At 37.9% G+C, this 19,917-nt stretch overlaps 1 protein-coding gene and 1 non-coding gene across 3 annotated transcripts; one reads left to right on the plus strand and one right to left on the minus strand.

Annotated features, from left to right (window-relative positions):
• Positions 1–162: 162 nt before the first annotated feature.
• Positions 163–18,861, minus strand: GlcAT-P (Glucuronyltransferase P). Of its 2 annotated transcripts, XM_017234626.3 has the most exons (8): positions 18,700–18,861; positions 8,233–8,263; positions 7,520–8,100; positions 6,218–6,733; positions 2,554–2,740; positions 2,291–2,448; positions 1,821–2,111; positions 163–1,764 (listed from the first exon to the last, which is right to left on the minus strand). In XM_017234626.3, exons 3-8 carry the CDS (start codon positions 7,694–7,696, stop codon positions 1,651–1,653), a joined length of 1,443 nt encoding a protein of 480 aa, XP_017090115.2. In that variant the 5' UTR covers positions 7,697–8,100; positions 8,233–8,263; positions 18,700–18,861; the 3' UTR covers positions 163–1,650. The 2 variants fall into 2 exon arrangements, with proteins under 2 accessions (XP_017090115.2, XP_070136083.1); XM_070279982.1 differs by lacking the exon at positions 6,218–6,733.
• Positions 9,824–9,895, plus strand: TRNAD-GUC (transfer RNA aspartic acid (anticodon GUC)). Its single transcript has one exon. It is a non-coding gene; the product is annotated as a tRNA-Asp (tRNA).
• Positions 18,862–19,917: the final 1,056 nt, after the last annotated feature.

Raw genomic sequence — 19,917 nt, forward strand, 5'->3', positions numbered from 1 at the left:
TTCGATTGTTTCTAGATCACCAACATGCATCGATATAACCCCAAGCCGCACTCTACTAAAATATTTTCAAAATACTTTGTTAATTTTAAATATAAACTCTAATGTCAAACACTTAATCAGAGTCTTTTTTTAAGGGTTTTGGAAAGTGAAAAGACAAAGATATAATTTTTTGAAAATTGTTAAGAAAAGTTTATCTTTTTTATTGAAAGTTATTTGTATTTTGGTTTTTTGCTTACAAAATGATTGAAGTTCCTTGCTTTAGTCCTGCCAGGTTTAAACATTGTATGTTGTAATTTATTTGAATAAGAGAATAGGCTTTAGACATATCTTTCATTATCGTTAGTATTCTGTGAAACATTTGAGATATCCTTTGAAAAATTGTATGTTGATTTCTTTTAAAGATTCAATATTTGTTTTTTGTTTATTCTTGTAAGATTTTGTAAGTACCTAACTAATTGCTTTGCGGCTTACTCGTATTTCTTTATATATATAATATATTCAATTGTATAAATTGTATAAATTTCGTAATACCATTTGTCATAATTTTCACTTCTCCTCCTCTCCACTTGCGATTCGCAAATTTTTCATTTTTTTGCGGGACGTGTAAAAGTTTTGGTTACAATATATTCCGTGATTATTATTTACATGTAGGCGATTTCAGTGCAGTTCATAACTTGAATATATATCCAACTTTTTCACAAACTTAACTTAGTGTTAGCGTAACTTATGAGTGTACCTAGTGACGAAAAAATAGTTGCGTGGAAACCCGTTTACGGAAATAATACGCAAAAAATCGCAGGCCTTCAGATAGTTTTCCGTTCAATCAAGGATCGTTTAGCGTCCTGGGAATGGAATTGATTATTGCCGAACTTGCCGAAATTTCTGAGCCATTCAGTCCTATTACAAGGCTTACAACCGTGTCCTACCAGTTGGCGTGCCGGTCTGGTGTGGCACGCGATTCGGTGGGGCATGGTGTTCATCCGTGCTACATTTATCTCTTTGCCTCGAAAATCCATATGTCGTCATGAATTATTGAAGAGCTTTCGCCCGGAGTACTTGGCAAAATAACTTTGGTTTTTTATATTCTCCGACACCTTGCCCTAATTGATTGTTGTGGCCTTGACCTCAACCGGGTAATTGCAATTTCCCTGGGGATAGATTCATTTGGTTATTTCTTTGGTCTAGGAACATCCGATCCGATTCGTTGCTGGCTGGGAAATCCATCCACTAATCTGGTTCAACCTTAACTTAAAGCCCAAGCTATAACTTATAACTAAACTTAATGCAAGCATTGCGAATAATAATATTTACAAACAAGTCGAGGACGTTGCGATATGATACAATACGTTGCTTAAGGTATGAATTACGAATGTAAAGGTTACGATAACGCCGTTCTTGGGGTCAAACAAAGTCTACGGTGCATTATCAATTATCAAGTATCAATTATCATAGAGGTTTGTGCGCTTAGAGCCTAACAATTATTCTTTAGATTTTACCATCAAATATACACCGCCGGCTGATCTGATCAAGAATGCGCTCCAGGTTATACCTGTACAACCCGCCAGAGGCACCGACAGACGCCCTGGCCCTCCCCACCAAGTAAGCTCCTAGCTAAGCCTAACCTAGCCTAGCTAACTACAGTAAATACTCCTACGGGCGCACCAGCAGCTTGTCTATAAACTCAAGGTTCGTATTCTGGTATCGCGTTCTATTAAGCGCCTGCGCTGGTGCATTTTTCTTTGTCTGCGTATGCCACGTGAGGATCTGGGGATTCAAATATTGGATATTATCTGATAATTATTTGTATATATATCACTTACATCTCGACACTCATCGGCCAGCAGCTCAATGTCGGAGTTGGCCAGCGGCGCCAGGCTCCGCAAAAATCCGTCCTCCTCGTAACCTGGCTTGAAGGGCATCTCTGCCTTGGGTCGTTCCTTCAAGAACTTAACGCTAACCGCGAATCCTGCCATGTCCACAGGATATTTGCGTCCTCCGATCCAGCCATCGTAAAAGCCAACTAGCTTCCCGGCCTGAATTATGGGGCTACTAACGCCAGTTTTGGTAACCAAGCCCACTGGCCACATGGCCACCTTGTTGATATAGCGCATCTAGGAAGATAGATCATGTTTGAGTTCTTGGCTTTAAAGTTGTATAACTTTCAGGGGGAAGTATCTTTAATTTAGAGAGCCCGACTAATGGCACTCTAATTGATACAAATGGTGGGCGCCTTATTGACCCTTAATCACCATTACTCATGTACGGTGTGTACCTGTTAAGTATGTCCTACCTGTTCGAATATGCTAATGTCGTAGGTGTTGTCGTCGTCGGCGAAGTAGAGCACACCCTCGGTGGCATGCTGCCGGAGATACTGGAGGCCCTTATTCCGATTGGAGACACCTCGCGGCTTCGCCCGTTTCGTCTGCTTGTACTTTTCCGGCATGGGAGCTGTTGGAGGTGAGTATTTTTTTGTTGGAATAACTCGTAAATATCACTTGAATGTGTCCCGAACATGACACAAATGCCGGTAGTGGTGCCGGTGCAGATACTCACCCACCATGTACTCGTAGGGCACTCCAATCCGGTCAAGGGTGTGCGCCACCAGGGGGTTCGTTTTGTTGGCGTCCTCGATGACCAGCCAGAGGAGATTCGCCACGTGCTTCAGCGTGTAGCCCAGCCGGGTGAGCTCTGCCATCTGCTCGGGTCGTCGGTAGGTGGGCGTGATTATATACAGGGGCGGCTGCGGGTCAGAGTTGAGTTCATTTCAGTATGGTTTTTCTAATACAGTGTGTACCACAGGGCGAATACGTGTTTGTATGTGCATTGCACTTGTACCGGTTAACGGGTGGCTAATGGCGTGATAGGGAGGAGGGTGGTGGTTGGTTTGGCGACCGAGTGGCTCGTTAGGCGCCCGTGTGGGGTGGTGCGTAATGCGGCGTGAGCATGAGCTCCTTTTTATGAGCAATTATGCAAATTAATTTACAACCCAATGACTTGACTAGGCGAGCAAACCACATCCGCCCACAGCCGCAAGTCAGTGTGTCTAGGCTCTGGCCCAGCAATATGGGTCGCGTTTCATTTGTCAAAGTCACTCAAAAAAATAAGTAATAAGTTATTTTAACAAATACAGACCTTCCCTTACCAGAGACTATACATATTTTTTCTACGTTGTGGAGTTACTCTATTTTTTGGCATATAAATATCCTTTAATTTTTGTAAGTGCACCTAATCACATGCTGCACCCATTCTTCTATACTATAAATATGTTATGCCTTTGTACTAGTGGCCCATTGAACGACTGACGTTGAAAATAAATAAACTGGCGCACTCACTTTGCAAATTGTCCATTGTTGACACACAAACGCCCAACCACCCCCCATGCCACGGGCTCCATGGATAAAGGAAAAATGCATTCAAATTTATTTAAAGGAAATATAATCAAATATGCTTAGAAATAGAAAAATAGAAAATAGAAATAAAAACGCATAGATAGGAGTGGACTAGTTCTTATAAGTTTAGAGTTTTCTTATCAAAGTTTTAAGAAAACAAAATGAATAGGTTTTCTTTGGATGTTTAAACGATAACAAAACAAATCATAAATTAATTCCACAACCAGCTAGTAAGTGATTTAAAGAAAGTTGTATAAGAAACATGGATATGAAATAAATAGGTTGAAATAAAACGTAATGAGTTTTAGAAGATCAAAAGATATGGTTAAAAATTTAAAGCAAAAAACAACTCAGTTTTTACGTACTATATCTAAAGATATAAGCACCTAAAGCCATAAGCCATAAGCCAAAGCTTGTATAATCTAAGCCTATTAACTAAAGATATTTTAAAAGAAATTCATAACAGATTATACAATAAAATCCAATTATAATTTTTGCTCAACAACCATCGTAAATAATACTTTTGAGTAATGCGAGTAAGCTATCTCTCTTGCAATAATTGTGTACCCTTGAGTCCTTAGCCCTCTATCAAATAAACCAATTTTAAATTTAATTTTTAGTACCTTTTTTATCTACTTCTTTAACTGACTGTTGACTGACTTGTCTGCACCTCTGACATTGAGAGCCGTCGGGGCATTGGAATTGCACTTACTAAATAAAAGCAGCCAACAAATGCGCGTGAATCTTTTCAATTGGCTTGCATTTTGCATGAATCTGGAATCTAGATCAGCCCACACCCACACCCATCACTGCCCCACCCTTCTTAACTTGCCACCCAGAAACCACCTCCACTGTGGTTGCTTTCAATGCTATAGTAATTTTTACTGCGGTTTTTTGGCTTTGGATTCTCAATTTGTGTGAGTTTGGGTTTTTTGCATTTGAGCAATTTTCAAATTAGGCTCATGCAAAATGTTAAATGAGAATCTTTTGTTTGGACCTCCAGCACCAGTTGCAGTGGCACGTTGAGGCCTGCTGGTTAATATAATGCATGTGATTAACCCAGAAATCGTGATACAGATAGCCTGCTACCAATTTGCACATTCTGCCGGCCAACAAAAGTTGGTTAGATAAATAGCGCAATTTGTGCGGAGCTGTGCCTTCCTTTGTGCTACTCGTATTATTTGTGTAATATATTCCTATTTAGGACTTTAACGAGACCATAATTAACATGCCAGCTTCAAAAGTTGGTCTACTAAATCTAGAACACATTTGTCATTTAATTTTATATCTTTTTTTTTTGAAAAATAATTACAAAATATGACTAGCCATTCAGAACTAATGTTTGTGGGATAAGATTGCCATATCAAGTGGCTTAATTATTACAATAAATATGCCTAATCTATACAAAACTACTCCTATTATTATTTGGTACTAGAATTTGACTGGGATAAGATTGCCATATCAAGTGGCTTAATTATTACAATAAATATGCCTAATCTATACAAAACTACTCCTATTATTATTTGGTACTAGAATTTGACTTGTTTATTAGGTTTAAAAAATACAGTGACTAGCATGTAACGCATCTGTAACATTTTACTGCAAAATGCAATTAGGAAAATTGAAAAACCAGCTCAAGAAATGCGATAACAGGGGCCTGAGCCAATGACAGACATACAAACGCTTGTACTTTCCAGAATATGATAAATATGCACTCAAACAAAACATTTTATAACACAAAAACACAAAGAAGTTAAACATGCTGGCGGAATGTGATATAATGTGCAGATAAGCAAAATGCATTTTTAAAGACTATATTACAAAAAGGAAAATGATGGAAAACAATCTTTCTTTGGGAAATACTGCTGGCAAAACCCAAATGATTCTTTTATTTTTATTATGAATCCCCATTTAAAGATATATTCAAAAGAGATCCATGCAAAAGCTATATCTCGGTTGATATCCGTCCGATCCTCAAGTGGAATACCTTAAACGATTTCTAGATTATTTCTCCACAATTCTGCTTTCAACCCTCAGAATATAATTTTGGATCCTATTTTTTCAAATTTTTCTGATGGACCCCCTTTAAAAATGGGGAAAATCAAGGATCGTCAAAAAGTGACCCTTGGGAAGGCTATATCTCAGTCAATATCCGTCCGATTCTCAAGCGGAATACCTTAAACGATTTCTATATTATTTCTCCACAATTCTGCTTTCAACCCTCAAAATATAATTTTCGATCCTATTTTTTCAAATTTTTCTGATGGACCCCCTTCAAAAATGGGAAAAATCAAGGATCCTCAAAAAGTGACCCTTGGGAAGGCTATATCTCAGTCAATATCCGTCCGATTCTCAAGTGGCATACCTTAAACGATTTCTAAATTATTTCTCCACAATTCTGCATTCAAACCCCAAAATATAATTTTCGATCCTATTTTTTTCAAATTTTTCTGATGGAACCCCTTCAAAAATGGGGAAAATCAAGGATCGTCAAAAAGTGACCCTTGGGAAGGCTATATCTTGGTCGATATCCGTCCGATTCTCAAGTGGACAGTCTTCAAAATTGGAAAAATGGAGAGGAATATGAAAAAATGTTTATATTATATTATTGAAAAAGGGTTAGACATTCTCAAAATAAAGCCGAAACCGTCGAATAAATTATTTTAAAAGAATAAAAATTACAAATAATTGCTTATAAATTGCTATAAATCTAAGAATCTATTAAAAAGTGATTCTTGATTTTAAAGTAGTGCCATTTTTCTCATAGTGTAAGGTGGTTAATGGGAAAGTGCTTTCGATTAGGTTAACGGTAATGTAAATATATTTACGGGCTGAGAGACGGCAACAAATGTTGGTCGAGTCTTATGGGCGTTGTCCGAGTGGGCGGTAGTGGACTTGGCAGCCGCGGATTGTTTGGCTTTCGGTTTGGCTGGGGTTGTGGCTAATTTTGTTGTCAGAAGCCCACTGGCTGGGCTTGTCGATGTTGTTGCTGTTGTTGTTGGTGTGGTGCTTGTCTTAATGGTTACAGTCTTATGATGGCTACCACCCACCGATCCCAATCCCGATCTAAATCCCGATCTCAAATCCAATCGCGAGGATATCAAAGTCGGTCTGGTGGCAATTAATGAAACCGTTTCAATGGAAGCGGAAGATAATCCCAATTTTTGGAATATTGTTGCTGTTGTGGTTGTTGGAGCTGTTGTTGATGTGATTGTTTTTGTTGTTGTAGTTGTGGTTGTTGTTGGTAAGGGATTTGAGTTGGTCGAAATGGAATTGTTAGCCATTAACAGGGAAATGGGTGACCACAAATATGAAGCGATATATGACGATGATTTCTCTTGATGCTGCATTGGCAATGTTTGGATTAAAAATGTGTTGTAAATAGAACAAGAACACACATAGAAAACATTACAATAGTTTATTACTAAATTGTCTAATTTGGTTAGTTTATAAAATAAGAGGTAATAGGATTAGACAGGCTCTAGGTATTTGTCGAAACTTCTACGTTTAAACAAAGCAATTATAACCTACCTCAAAGCAAATACTATGTGCTTAAATATTTATTTTTAAAGATTAGATTAGAAGTAACTATTATTTAAGCACGTATACCTTAAGTCACAAGAACTCTAAGCTCACGTTTACAACAGTTGAACAAATATTTGACCTCATGGTATTATTCTTTTTTAACAATAAAATTACTGTTTTTTGTTTATTTCTCAGAAACAGATAAAATAATATTATCTTTGACAGACTAATATCAATCATATTGAGGTATTTCAAGGTCTAAGTGTTTCTAGATATGATATAATGATCATCAATCTTGTGGGGGTCTATATCTTTTTATTGTAATTTTAATTATGGCCAGCTTTTGAAAATATACCATAAGAATAAATGACAATTATATGGGTACACCTGGTGCAACATGTTAGAGAAAGTGATAGGAAGAATAGAAATTCTAAAAGAGTGCAATAAACTATAATGTATATTTCTTATTCTCATGAAAAATCAGCTAGTAATCTCTTTCAAAATCCCTAATAATATTAATAAGAAAATATTATTTATAAATTATTATTAATATTATTATATAAGACAATAGTTAGAAACTATGAAGAATAATTTTCTAAACTAACCTTGACAACTTCGCTGCCGGCAAAGGGTTCCTGGGATATGTGGTACTGGTACAGCACCATGTAGATGCAGGTGGTTGCTATGAATATTGTCAGGTACATTTTGATGGATTTCCCCAGGGACAACTTGCTGCCATTTCCGTTTCCGCTGCCCCCCAGGTTGCTATATGTGAGCTTCATCTTGTGGAAATTTTTGCAGCACTAATATTTATGTTGCAGTGTTGCAATGTTGCTGCAGCCGTTGCAGGTGCAATTTATGTGATTTCTTTCGTGTTGGTCGCGCCACTCTACTTTGATGTTTTGATTTCATTCGTTTCGATTTCAGGTTTATTTTTCTGTGGCTATTTCCGTGAACTTGGCTCGCCTCTCTTTGCTGGGCGAGCGTTTTTCTCTGCAGCACTGAGTCTGATTTTATTTTATATTCGTTTCATTTCATTTCACACGATTTCTGATTTATATCCAAGCTGGTAGCTGGATAGGAAGGGGGCGGGACGGAGACGAAGGCGAGGGCGAGGGCGTAGCAGGGGCGGAGGGGACGGACTGGTCAGAGATTAGGGCCTGTGCGGTTTTCTACGCAACGAACTCTGAAATTTGTATATATTTATGCTATATATGGGTTTTTTTTTATCATATCTTGGGTATAAAATATATACAATGTACAATACATAAATAAAATTTGATATCAGCTTGTTGGGTTTATTTGTATTTAAACTTACATTTCACAGAGCTATTCGTAGCATTGGGAGACTGAAATTGGAAAAATAAAAAATATCAGTTAAATTAAATCACTTTAAGGTCTTAAGAATAAAATATATCTTAATTAATTACCCTGCCTAGAATATACATTTTTGAAAAACGTTCATATCACTTTATATTGCCAATTTCGGTTACCTTCCTCACTCTATTCCTGACTGAAGCTAACTAATTGGGAATTTTCCCAAACGGCAACATTTATTGGCCTCACTATCTACTTGCCCTCAATTTGTTTATTCTTCTGAGTGCAATGTACTGCCAAATCTCAAAATGAAAAAACAAGTATCGAAATTAAGTGATGGGAAATGGCACGCACTGTGTGAATGATAAAATTCATGAATGAGAGTACCCCCCGCAGGAAATTGCATTGTAGCTATAGGTGTCTCTTCTTCAATAATATGTCTAAAATAGGTCTAGACTCTACTATCTTTTACTTTCCTTTTTTTTTCAACTTTTTATGGTTTGTACAAACATTGTTTTAGGTTTGCGGCCTTTATAGATAAAATGGAGAGGAAGTACATAACATTAGAGATAAGAATTTTGGAGTTTGTGGAACCAGCAATGCTATTTTTAAACAATCTGATACAAAATCAAAGGTTATAAACTAATCGTTTCAACTTGACAATTAAGACATTATAAATAAAAAACAAAGTGTTTTGGAATATTTTCTAGGAAGTGCCTGCTATGGCTAATCACTTGTGCTTAATGCAACAACCTCTTAACCGCCTAGACTGCACTTTGCACTTTCCTATTGTAATTTGCGAAAAGTTGTTAACAACCGCCTGGGGAACTGGAACTACTAAGAACCAGGAAAGGGTTGTGGGTGCCTGCCTATCAACTGCCAGCGGAAGTTCCTCACCCCATTACCATATACATATATAAAGCTATGGGGATATATATATATGTATACATAGCCCTTACATACATATACTGTGTGTAGCAGTTGCGATTCTTACAGACTTTTCCAATTATGAGGGCGCGGCTGTGGGATCTCGCGTGTTTAAGCATTTTAAAAACCATTTTCGCCCTGTGTTTTGATATGAAAGTTCAATGGCCAATTTAAAATGTGCTGCACTTTGCATGATTTCAACAAAGTTGGGCGCCGTTTTGCTCTACTGTTTGGCTTTTGTTTTATGTTTCTTTTTTTGCTTCAAACGGCATGCAATTAAAGTGCAGCCGGGGTTACGGAAGCAATTTAACCAACTCGTTTTCATACTGTTTAACTGATAATCATTATGATAACCCTGCCATGGTCTTTAATTGGTCTTTAATTCTATAGTTATGGACAGAAACGTTTAACAGATATATTAATTGGTTAAATAATTTATCTAAAGAGTTTTTTTTTTAAATAATTTTCATACGATAAGTTCCATACCAATGGAAGATTTTGTGGGAGAGCGATTCTTAATGAACTCTTATCATAGAATTCCCAGTCTACAAATGCAAGTCATCACAACAATCTAATAATAAACAGGGCTAATATTTATGAGGGATATTTATAGCTCTTTCGGCCTCTTGAAATAAATTGGAAAGTTTGGTGGCTAACAAACAACATCCTCGATAGTATAGTGGTTAGTATCCCCGCCTGTCACGCGGGAGACCGGGGTTCAATTCCCCGTCGGGGAGATGTTTCAAATATTTTTTACCATTTTTTTTTTATTTTACTACTTATATCCTCTGGCATTTACAATTTAAATTCTAGCATTCAATTAAGTTGTCTTATCTTGTTATATTTAAATGTAATCTTGTGGCATTTTAATAAATTTTGAAAGCCCTGTACAAAGGCCTGGCCGAAAACTTGGACAAAGCACAAAATGCAATTATCAACAAATACTGGAAATCTCTTTATACCCGATGGCACAAATTGCAGACATTGCTCGGCTTTTTCGGTTTTAATGAACAATAAAGGCAAAGGGGTTAATGGGCGGAAATAGGATCATGGGCCGAAAATGGGAAATGATTTTCGGCCAAACGTCAAAGCAGCAAGAGCACAAATGAAAAATCTCAACGAGAACAATTTAATGTCAGAACTTAACCCATTTACATGACAATTCCAGCACACCGAGGAGGCCAACAAATAAAGCCGCAAGGAAAAAAGGAAACAACAGAAAATATATGCATTCCAGCCAGACGGGAGACACATCAAGTGGGCATGGGTATCAGACACTAAAAGAAAATATTATCTTAAATAATATTTATTTGAAAAAAATAAGAATTTTGAAAGCCTCGTAAAAAGGATGGCATTTTAAGATTCAAAATCTTTCACCCATCATTTAAGGCCTCTAGAGTTTTTAATAATATTTTCTGTGTAGCTTTGGTTGGGTGGTTGAGTGAAAAACAAAATACCACACAAGTGGGTGCCGAGTGCTGGCAGAGCAAAAGCCCACTAAAAGCGGGCTTGGGTGTCGAAGTTGCAAGAGGCCGGGTCGGGCCAGGCCGGTAGCAGAGTGAAATGGAACATTTCTGCCATTGCCAGGGCCAGGCACAGGCCCAGACCCAGGCTGAGGCCCGTCATCATCCGTAGAGAGTGGCGACGAGAAGCTGCACCGTACTGGAGAGCTCTCCAGCACCCGGATGCCATTTTGAGAGTGGTGCCCCAGCCATGTCCTTGAATGGACGTGTCCGCCCACAACCACTGCCACCCACTCGCGAGCACTGTGGGTGCTCGCTGGAGAGATGCTGGAACTCAAATGTCAGTGAGCTGGCACATCAAAAAACATTTATTATTACGCAATGCCAGAATTAAAGGCGTTGGCATTTGTCACGTCTTCATCGAGGCGACAAAGGATGTTGATAAATATGTTTTTCTTTTATGTGCCATTAAGCATAAAAAAATATGTATTTAAATTTAGACAGAGAGAAAGGCATTTGAACTCCAAAGAATTATGACCATATTTCAACTATAATTATCACCTAAACCATCTACAATTTAAATCTTTTAGTGTAGAATGGCACGAAAGCCAACAGTTAAAACCATTAAGTGCAGTTCTGACCTAAAACCCAGTTTTTTTTCTGACCAAATATTTCGAGTTTAAACTAAAAAAAAAGTAGCGCATTCGACAATTAAAGTCACAACACGCTATAAACAACAAACGGCAACGCATTTTTGTGGCCTAAACCACCAGCTCTATTTGTGGCAAGGACATGGTTTTAGGAGTTTGTTCTAAAATGAAACCAACTCACTTTTATATCTATTTCTATCTCATGCTCTTATTGTGTTTAAGTTTATTATGTCGACCCCCCCCGGATGGCGAATGAAATGGCCCACTGTGGCGAGCCATCTGAGTGAGGCCGCCATCTTTGTATCTTTGTGTTGGCTCTTGATGTTTGAAAGTGTGAGTTTTTGTGGCAAAAAACAATTGCATAATGTTAGGGGCACATGCCAGAGGAGTCAGAGCTGCCAAGTAGGTTATTGTTCTTCTATTCAAAATATTTGCTCAACTGCTTTATATTACTTTAATTTTTTTATTTAAAAGAGGGTCTTACAAAAAAAGAAACTTTACCATTTTGATTTGTGTTTGGCTGGAGGTTAAAGGAGAAGCTTAAACTTAGACTTGACACATCGGCATTACCCCAGCCCCGTGGCGTTTATCTCCATGTAAGTGGAAATTCCAGGATATTCGGGCCCACCCAACACCGACCACCCGTAAAATCATATTTCAAATTTAATGGATTAACGAACATTTTCCGAGACGGATAGCGGATGAAGGATGGTAGGTTGGTAGGTATGGAAGGAGGACCTGAATGCCTTTATGGCCATGTGAGTTATAGTGCATAGTCCCATATACTCGTACATATATCCCGTTTGGTGGCAGCTCTCGAACGCAATCAATGGGAACGTGCCACAAATACATGAAGAGCCGCGCTTGGGCGACTCTTAACATTTCGGAGTCGCCTCCAGTTCGTGCTTGATGAAGTGGCAAACTAAGTGCTTCTAGATAATTCATCAAAATTGATATTTAAAGAACATATTTTTTGTAATGTTTAAAGTTTAAAGAAAAATAAAATTTATGAATAAAATTCTAAAAATATATAGAATTATTAAAATATTAAGAATTGACTATTGTGTTTATCTTTATATTCGGGAAAGAAGAGATTAATGTTTCAAATGACCCAATAATCTGATTAATAGCATTTCAAACTATAAAAGTCATAAGGTTACACATTTATCAACCCATATCTAGTTCCTATCACTAACTTTCAATGCAATTTGCTTCAATATAGTACGAATTAAGGAACTATTTTGTTCCAAAGAAAGGAAACTTTATAGCAAGGTCCATAAAATTTATGACAACAAATTAGTGTTCTGTGACTAATGGTCCGAATAGGCCCGAAATGGGCTAGAAAGGGCTGGGCCCCGAATGGAAGCAAGTGGGAAATGGTCAGACTATTAGGCTAATGCCCTTAAATACAATGGAGAACAAAAATCACACAAAGATTAGTTTTATTTTAATGAAAGCTCTTTCTCCACCCACTAAATATTGCAATAATATTTACCAAACTATCAACAAACTGCGCCAGATGTTTTATATTGCAAACTAAACAAAACTTTAGATATTTTTTCCCCCACAAAAGTTCAATGGCATTCCACAGTGGCAACCGGGATGTGGCATGATTGGAATTTCCAAATTCTACGCCCCACGAATTCCCCCAAAAAACAGGAATCATCAATCGTTAGCGTCATCAATCGAATTTTGTCTAGGAAAAGGGGAAAGGGGAAGGAAAACTGTTGCGTGGCATCGGTCACGCCCATGTCTTTCCCAAAAGGAGGAGGCAGGGGGACGCAGCGCAACAGTTGATAGATTAAAAGTTAAAGTTCAAGCCAAGGACTATACATATTCTTTTGTCTAGTCCAAGGAGGGGAGCGAGAATGGATCGTTAGACAAACTATTCGAAAGTTATAATCAATGGCGCCATCGCAACTTTTTGGCCAATTTCGCATGTTGAATCACAGCCATTTGGCCTTATCGACTACCGAACGCCAACTCATTAGGGCCTAAACTAATTTGCCTTTTTTTTACCAGGTCGATCCAGAAGCCAATTAATAATAGGTTTGTCAGTTTCCATTTATGATAGTGGAGCACGTGAGGCAGTTCTCTCTCAAGTGGTATTTGTTTACCATATAAAGTTTAATTTATTTCTAGTTTTAATCATTAATCATTATTAGCAGAAGGTTTTTTTTGTGGGGCTCACAATCAGGAAATTTAATATTTTAGTTTCTAAATGTTTCTCTAGGGTTTTTTTTCATGGCTTGAGTATGTTTCTCCCCAAGGCATTAACTGACCTTACTTAAAAAAATGAATTCTTTGAAACTTAATGAATAGCTTTGATAAATAACTTTTTTATATATTATTAAGTTGAGCTCATGGCTGGAGTATATAAGCTGTTTTCTGAGCTATCGCTTTAAAGTTGATAATATGTATAGTTGTTTCTTGGATTTGTTCCATTTTTTTTTTCATTTTAGATTTTCTTAGCTAAAAGATGACAAACCGGAAGTAGCAAGTTGTAGTATAAATTGCAAAAAAAAAATAATTACACAACGATTGCGTCACCAGACCATGTTACAAATTAAAGTTTTTTGAATTTCAGCACGGAGGTTTCAATTTTCAACAACAAATTATAGAGAATTAGAGGTGTGGGTGCTACATTTTTAGCAATTGAATAATGAAAATTGATAAAAAGAAATCCAAAACCGATCGATCGGTAGCTGTCATCATTTCTCCTTCAAAAATAAAGCTCTATAGATCACAAAAGAACCTTAAATATTTTTTCCTCGAAACTGCAATCTCTGTCAAAATCAAATCTCTGTCATGTTTGTATTCCATTACCTCTTCAAAATGTAGTTAGCCCTTTATCTCCCATTTTTTTTTTTTTGTAATTTATTTCAAAGAAAGGATATGTATGTCCTGCAATCTGGTCTGCTGTGTCCAGTGCATAATCAAATTGAGTTTACAAAAGATTCCATCCATCCATCCTTGGTGAAATTGCCAAAGGGAGAACGAATAAGAACAATGTTTTCATTTCGGGTTTTTTGGGTAAAAATCGAGATTGCGCCAGACGAAGACGAAGTTCATGGCTGGTGGCCAAAATGGATGAGGAAAGTGCAGTGCAGCTGGAAAGTGAAAAACTGTCCAAATTGCCAATTAAATTACAAGGCAAGACCAGAAGAGTGGCAAAAAACAATGTGAAAAATGGCAATGCGGCCAAAATAAAAGTCCATAATAGTGATGGCTTGGAGGGGGAAGGCCAAGAAGGAGTTCAAGTGCTGGCCCGGGGAGAGAGCCTGTTAAAATTGCATTTTTCCCAGGGAGGTGGAAAGTCGGGACAGACAACAGCTGAGCTGCGAAAATCGCAAGCAAAACAGAGGAAAATCCAGCCAAACACATGAGTTGGCCAAAAAGAAAAAGTAGCCGCAAAGGCGCCGGCACTTGGCGCCGGATATCCTCGATGATGACACAAAAAAAATCCAAAAAAAAAAACCATCCAAAGTTGTAAAAACTTTCTTTTGCAGTTTGGTTTCTTATGGACAATTTTGTGCTGGTCGGCCGCACAAAACTTGCCATTCTTGGCCACAAATTCAATTTACGTTTATTTGCGAAAATATTGCCGCTATCCTGCCGGGTTGCCTGCCTCCTGCCTCCAGCCCCACACAGATGCTCCTTTTTTTCCGGTCTGGTTTCTATTTCGTCGTATCGTATCGTATACACATACCTAGTTGGCATTTTTAATTTGCACTGCCGTTCGAAATTGCTTTTGAAATGGCATTTTAAAAATTTAATTGCCAGTCGTGTCTTGTGCTATCGCCTACCCTATGTCCTGGCAAGGATGCCCCGCAGCACAGTCACAGTGTGTCCATTAAGGCAACCTCTTCACTAAATTGCAAGTCAGCGGCAGCACTTGGAAAAATAATTTTTGCTTAATATTTTAAGAAATATATGATACCAGGTACTTGCTTTACAAATATGCATTATAGGAAGAAAAGTATTTTAAAAAAATCCTTGCAAGTACTGACTAATTTCAGTGCATAGAGTATTTGGGTGGTGAGGCGGTCTCGTTTTCCTTTCTGTGTCATGTTTATCAAATTGACTGAAGTGAAGTCCTTCTCCCCCCCCGGCTACCCCCCTGCCAGCCATCACTTGTGCCCTTCTTGTTAATGTCCTGTCCGCTTCTTGTCGCTCCTGTTCTGTTCTGTTTACGCAGTTGTTGGTTTCCTTGTGGCCTCGGGCGAGATTCAGCTCTGGAGCTGAAGGAAAGGACTTGAACAGGAGAATGTGGGGGATAGGAAAGTGCAAGCCATGCCTATGACATTTCCGAGAGTTACTCAATAATGATGGAAACCACTTGAAACCAATTCAATTCGAGTCAAGAAATAACGAAAGTCATTACACTATTTCTCTATTAAAGATTTCCCTTAGAACTTAGAAGGAGAATTTAAAAAGCAGAACACTGACTTAAGCATTCAGGACATCCTCTCTCTCGCATTTTGGCAGGACATGTCCAAACAGCTTTCCCAACTTTGTGCCGCTGCCAGTCAGCTTCCCATTTTCTGACAGACCGCTGAGCGAAGGATTTTCCTTTCTGAAGTGCGTTTCGGCGAGAAAAGGAATCACTGCTAATGGCTTCCGACTGGCCGATGACGCACTTCCTCCAAAAGGCAACCACTCAACACTCCACAGGCATAAAATTAATATTCCAATTGCAATTATGACACAAATTGATTGATGCGAAAATCTATCCAATTACGCTGATGGCATGTTTTTAATGTGCTTATAAAAATTGGTTTTGGCCGGGTTGGCATGAAAAAGTTAATCAATCGATTGATGAATGATAGATGTGGTCGGGAAATGTTATGAAATATGAAAAGGTGTCGGGCGTAACGAATTTTTTAATGAAACAGCTTCTGAATCCTGTTAATAGATATTAATTTTTGTATTTCTACAAAAGGATATCATTATATTGCAAAGAAAAATAGTTTAAAAAAATAGTTAAAATCCTGCCTTTAATGAGATGTGAGCACAAGTTGCCACACAAAAGCTCCCTAGGCAGGACTTACAGGATAAACCTTTTTAAGTACGCGAAACAAAATGACGGGGAAGGAATCCGCCGTGCAATCCTAATTGTCATAATCACGGGGCGGAGACTCCAAAGCAGAGGAGCAACTAGGAGAACGGAGAACGGGGGCACTTGAGCGTCCTTTGCGGCTTCAAAAATTAAAACGTGACACAAATTACTCGGTTGGGCTGCGTCCCCGCCGGGGGATCCTGCACAGCCCAAATGCCATTAACCGGGACAGTGGCGGCGACACTGCCAGCCGGAGGAGGGGGTGAGGGGTTTAAGGACTGGGGCCTTGTTTTGACAGCCGCAGTGCGCCTGTCCCGAGGGGCCGAGCCTATGTCCCGAGGACTACTACCCCTCCTCGGTCGCCGTTAGTGTCCGTGTCAGTGATGATAGATGTAATTCCTCATGTGTGTACACAAAAACAATTGCAAACACAATTTAAGGACTAAGGATAATAATCTAGAAGCATAAAAATAAAGCTCATAAATAAACAGAAATATATGATATAAAAAGTCAATATTTAAGAGACGAATTTTAGAGCTTCTTTCTTCAAAAGAACTAAGGTTCTTCCAAGAAATCTTAAACTTCCTTCTCAATTCTCTACCTTTTTCTTTTATTTAAATCTATAAAATTTTCTCTCAGTGCATGTCTTGTTAAATTCCTCATGTCTCCGTCGTCGCCTCCTTGCTGCCGCACCTCGGGGAGCCTTTGTTAATCATTTTCCCTCAACTCGCAGATTTTGCACGCACGCACATCCTGGTGAGGTTCCTGGTGAGGGCGTGAAAGAGGGCTCCACGGGCCCCGTCATTTGCATATGTGTACCAGGAGAGCTCTACGAAGTAGGTAAGTGGGTACACATACACATACGTATTTATCCACCTGCCTGGGGCCAGCTCAGCTGCTTTCTTTTATGATGATTGCTAGGATGTAAATTTGATTTAGGGTCCTGGGCTCATAAAGAGCCAACGACACTTTAAGCGACAGAATCCAGCTTTGGCTCTTCAGAAGAGATAAAACCCAGAGGCCTATTTAGTATTCCCATAAAGTTCCATCTAAACATATGGTGGATTTTAATTAATACAAGTCAGTGGGTCGGGTCAGAGTTTTTAGGTAAAAATAGCCAAAAACCAAAACACATGTTTTCTATTTCCGTCATTTGGTTTTAAAAAAATGGAACGAAACATATGTTAGTTTGAAACATACACTATTTAGTATGCATACTAAAATCTTAAGTGCTATACATACATCAGAAATATGAATATTTCATTGAATTCAAATCACTTAAAATATGCAAATGCCCTTAAGGATACTAAATAATTAATTAGAAAGCCTAGGTATGTTATTTCTCAGTTTTCCCACCTTGGAAAAAACATAATAGACACTTTATTATTTTATATTTTAAGTAATTTAAGTAATTTTATATTTTAAAGTTTATAAAGCCAATAGAGTTCTCGAACTTGCCGCCACACCATATGGTTTCCCTTGGAGATGTGTGATGCAGGTTTCACACACTCTTAGCTCTATTCCCTTAATAGCAACGCCCCCGTGGCAGCTCCTCCGACTTTTCCCCACCTGGTCTGGTCGCCACTTTTCGTTTCGTTTACTTTTTCACAAGCCATTAGCAGCTGCTCACGATGAGGGTTAAGGGGAAGGCTATATAGCTTATAGAAGCCGCTAATAGAAAACAGCAAACAATCGCACACATATGCGGAAAAATACACTAGAAATAAATACAAGGCCTAAATAAAAACTAAATGAGGTGTTAAGATGGGTTTGGTAATTGTTTTAGGTTTTTAGAAAAAAAATTAAAAAGATTTTTGAAGAAAAACATAAAAAATTAAATATTTGTTTGAAAACTAAACTGTTTCTCTGTTTTAAAAAAAGTCTATAGAATCTAAAGAGGTTATATTAAGGGTATATTTAAGGCCTTGTTTTTATTTATTTTTTTGAGAAATAATAAACTAGAAATAAATACAAGACCTAAATAAAAACTTTATGGGGTGTTAAGAGGTGTTTTTGTAACTGTATTAGTTAAAAAAAAAAATTAAAAAGTTTCTTGGAGAAAAACATAAAAAACTAAACATTTGTTTGAAAACTGAACTGCATCTCTGTTTTAAAAAAGTCTATAGAATTATTAAAGGGTTATATTATCTAAAGGGTTATATTAAGGGTATATTTAAGACCTGATATATTACTTCTATCTGTTTCTTTTTAACAGACTTTTATAAATAATCATTTAAATTTTTTTTAACAAATTATTTTTTAATATTTGACATGTTTTTGTCATTTTAAAAGTCACTTCTTCAAAAAACTTTTTATTTTTATAAGCAATTTCTTATATTTCTAAGCTAAAAATTAATTTCCACACTCACCTGGAGCATTGCCCTCCATTCTCAGCCATTGGGATGGAACCCGGAAGTCTGGAAGCCTCGAAAATCAAACATCAAACTCCAGGGGGAGGACACACTTTTCACTTTCGGTTAGTGCCGGTAAAATGAGTATTTCTTTTTCTGGCCAAGTTTTTTTTTAGATTTCTTTCCATTTTTTATGGTTAAAAGAGATGAGGAAGAAAAATATTTTTAAAATTTTGAACAAAATAATAAAAGTTTCCTCCCAGAAAGTGTGTTTTTAGCGGCGCTACTGTTATTGTTGTTGTTTGTAGAGCGGTTGCCAGCGTAACTTCTGGAAAAAAAATATAAACTTGGCCAGCAGGAGCAGCCCAAAAACAGTAACAACAACAAGAACAGCAGGTGTGAGATGTCAGCCGCCCTTAGCCGCACACACACACAAACACATACAGGCGAAGACATGGAAACACGGACATATCCTGGAGTCGCCAAGTGTAAATAGAGTAATAAAAAAAAATGTAGGGAAATGAAACAGGAAAAGCAGCCACATGCGGTGGGGAATGCGGAAAGCGGAAGAAAAATCGAAGGAGACCAGGTCCTGCGGGTGAGAGCAAGAGAGAAACGTTGAAGAGAGAAATAGAAAGGCAGCGCGAGCCTGTGCGAGAGCCAATAACAAACTTTCGCCTTTTTGTTTATCTCAAACACACACGAACACACACACACATGGACACATGGACACACACACACACGGACGCACTAGCACAGACATCCTTTTCCAGGATGCGGCTTTTTGAAGTTGGCCTTTAGATTTGCATTTCTCTTTTTTTTTTGGAATTTATTTGCCCAAAACCATATGCGATATATAAGTACATATATAGCATATAGAATATGTACTTGTACTATCTATCTCTGGAATAGGGAGTTTCGGTTTTTTCGCTATTTTTATCACGCACTTTGCGCAACTAACAGTAAAATCGGCGGAGAGCCCGTAGCGACCCGCGACACGTCCACTAACTGGAAAACTGACTACGGAACTGAGCTGAGCTGAGCAAGAAACCGCTGCGCCCAGTCGTCGGCAGGCCCGTATACACCGCTCTTTTTTTTCCTTCGAAATCAATTAAAAATAATTTATATAAATTTGTAGGAAAATATACTTAATATTTAAAATATATTGGGAAACTGGTTTTCCATTTTAGCCCAGTATCATTCCTTTTTTTCTTGCCTACTCCCTTAAGTGGGAAA

The sequence above is a fragment of the Drosophila bipectinata genome, chromosome 3L (assembly GCF_030179905.1).
Source record: "Drosophila bipectinata strain 14024-0381.07 chromosome 3L, DbipHiC1v2, whole genome shotgun sequence".
In the NCBI taxonomy this organism is placed as follows: Eukaryota; Metazoa; Arthropoda; class Insecta; order Diptera; family Drosophilidae; genus Drosophila; species Drosophila bipectinata.

Excerpts from the sequence above, each read along its gene's own strand:
- GlcAT-P (XM_017234626.3), bottom strand. The coding sequence starts at position 7,696 with ATGAAGCTCACATATAGCAACCTGGGGGGCAGCGGAAACGGAAATGGC. Across the intron at positions 6,734-7,519 it reads CCGGCAGCGAAGTTGTCAAG|CATCAAGAGAAATCATCGTC; the intron begins GTTAGTTTAGAA and ends TTGCCAATGCAG. Across the intron at positions 2,112-2,290 it reads ACATTAGCATATTCGAACAG|ATGCGCTATATCAACAAGGT; the intron begins GTAGGACATACT and ends CTATCTTCCTAG.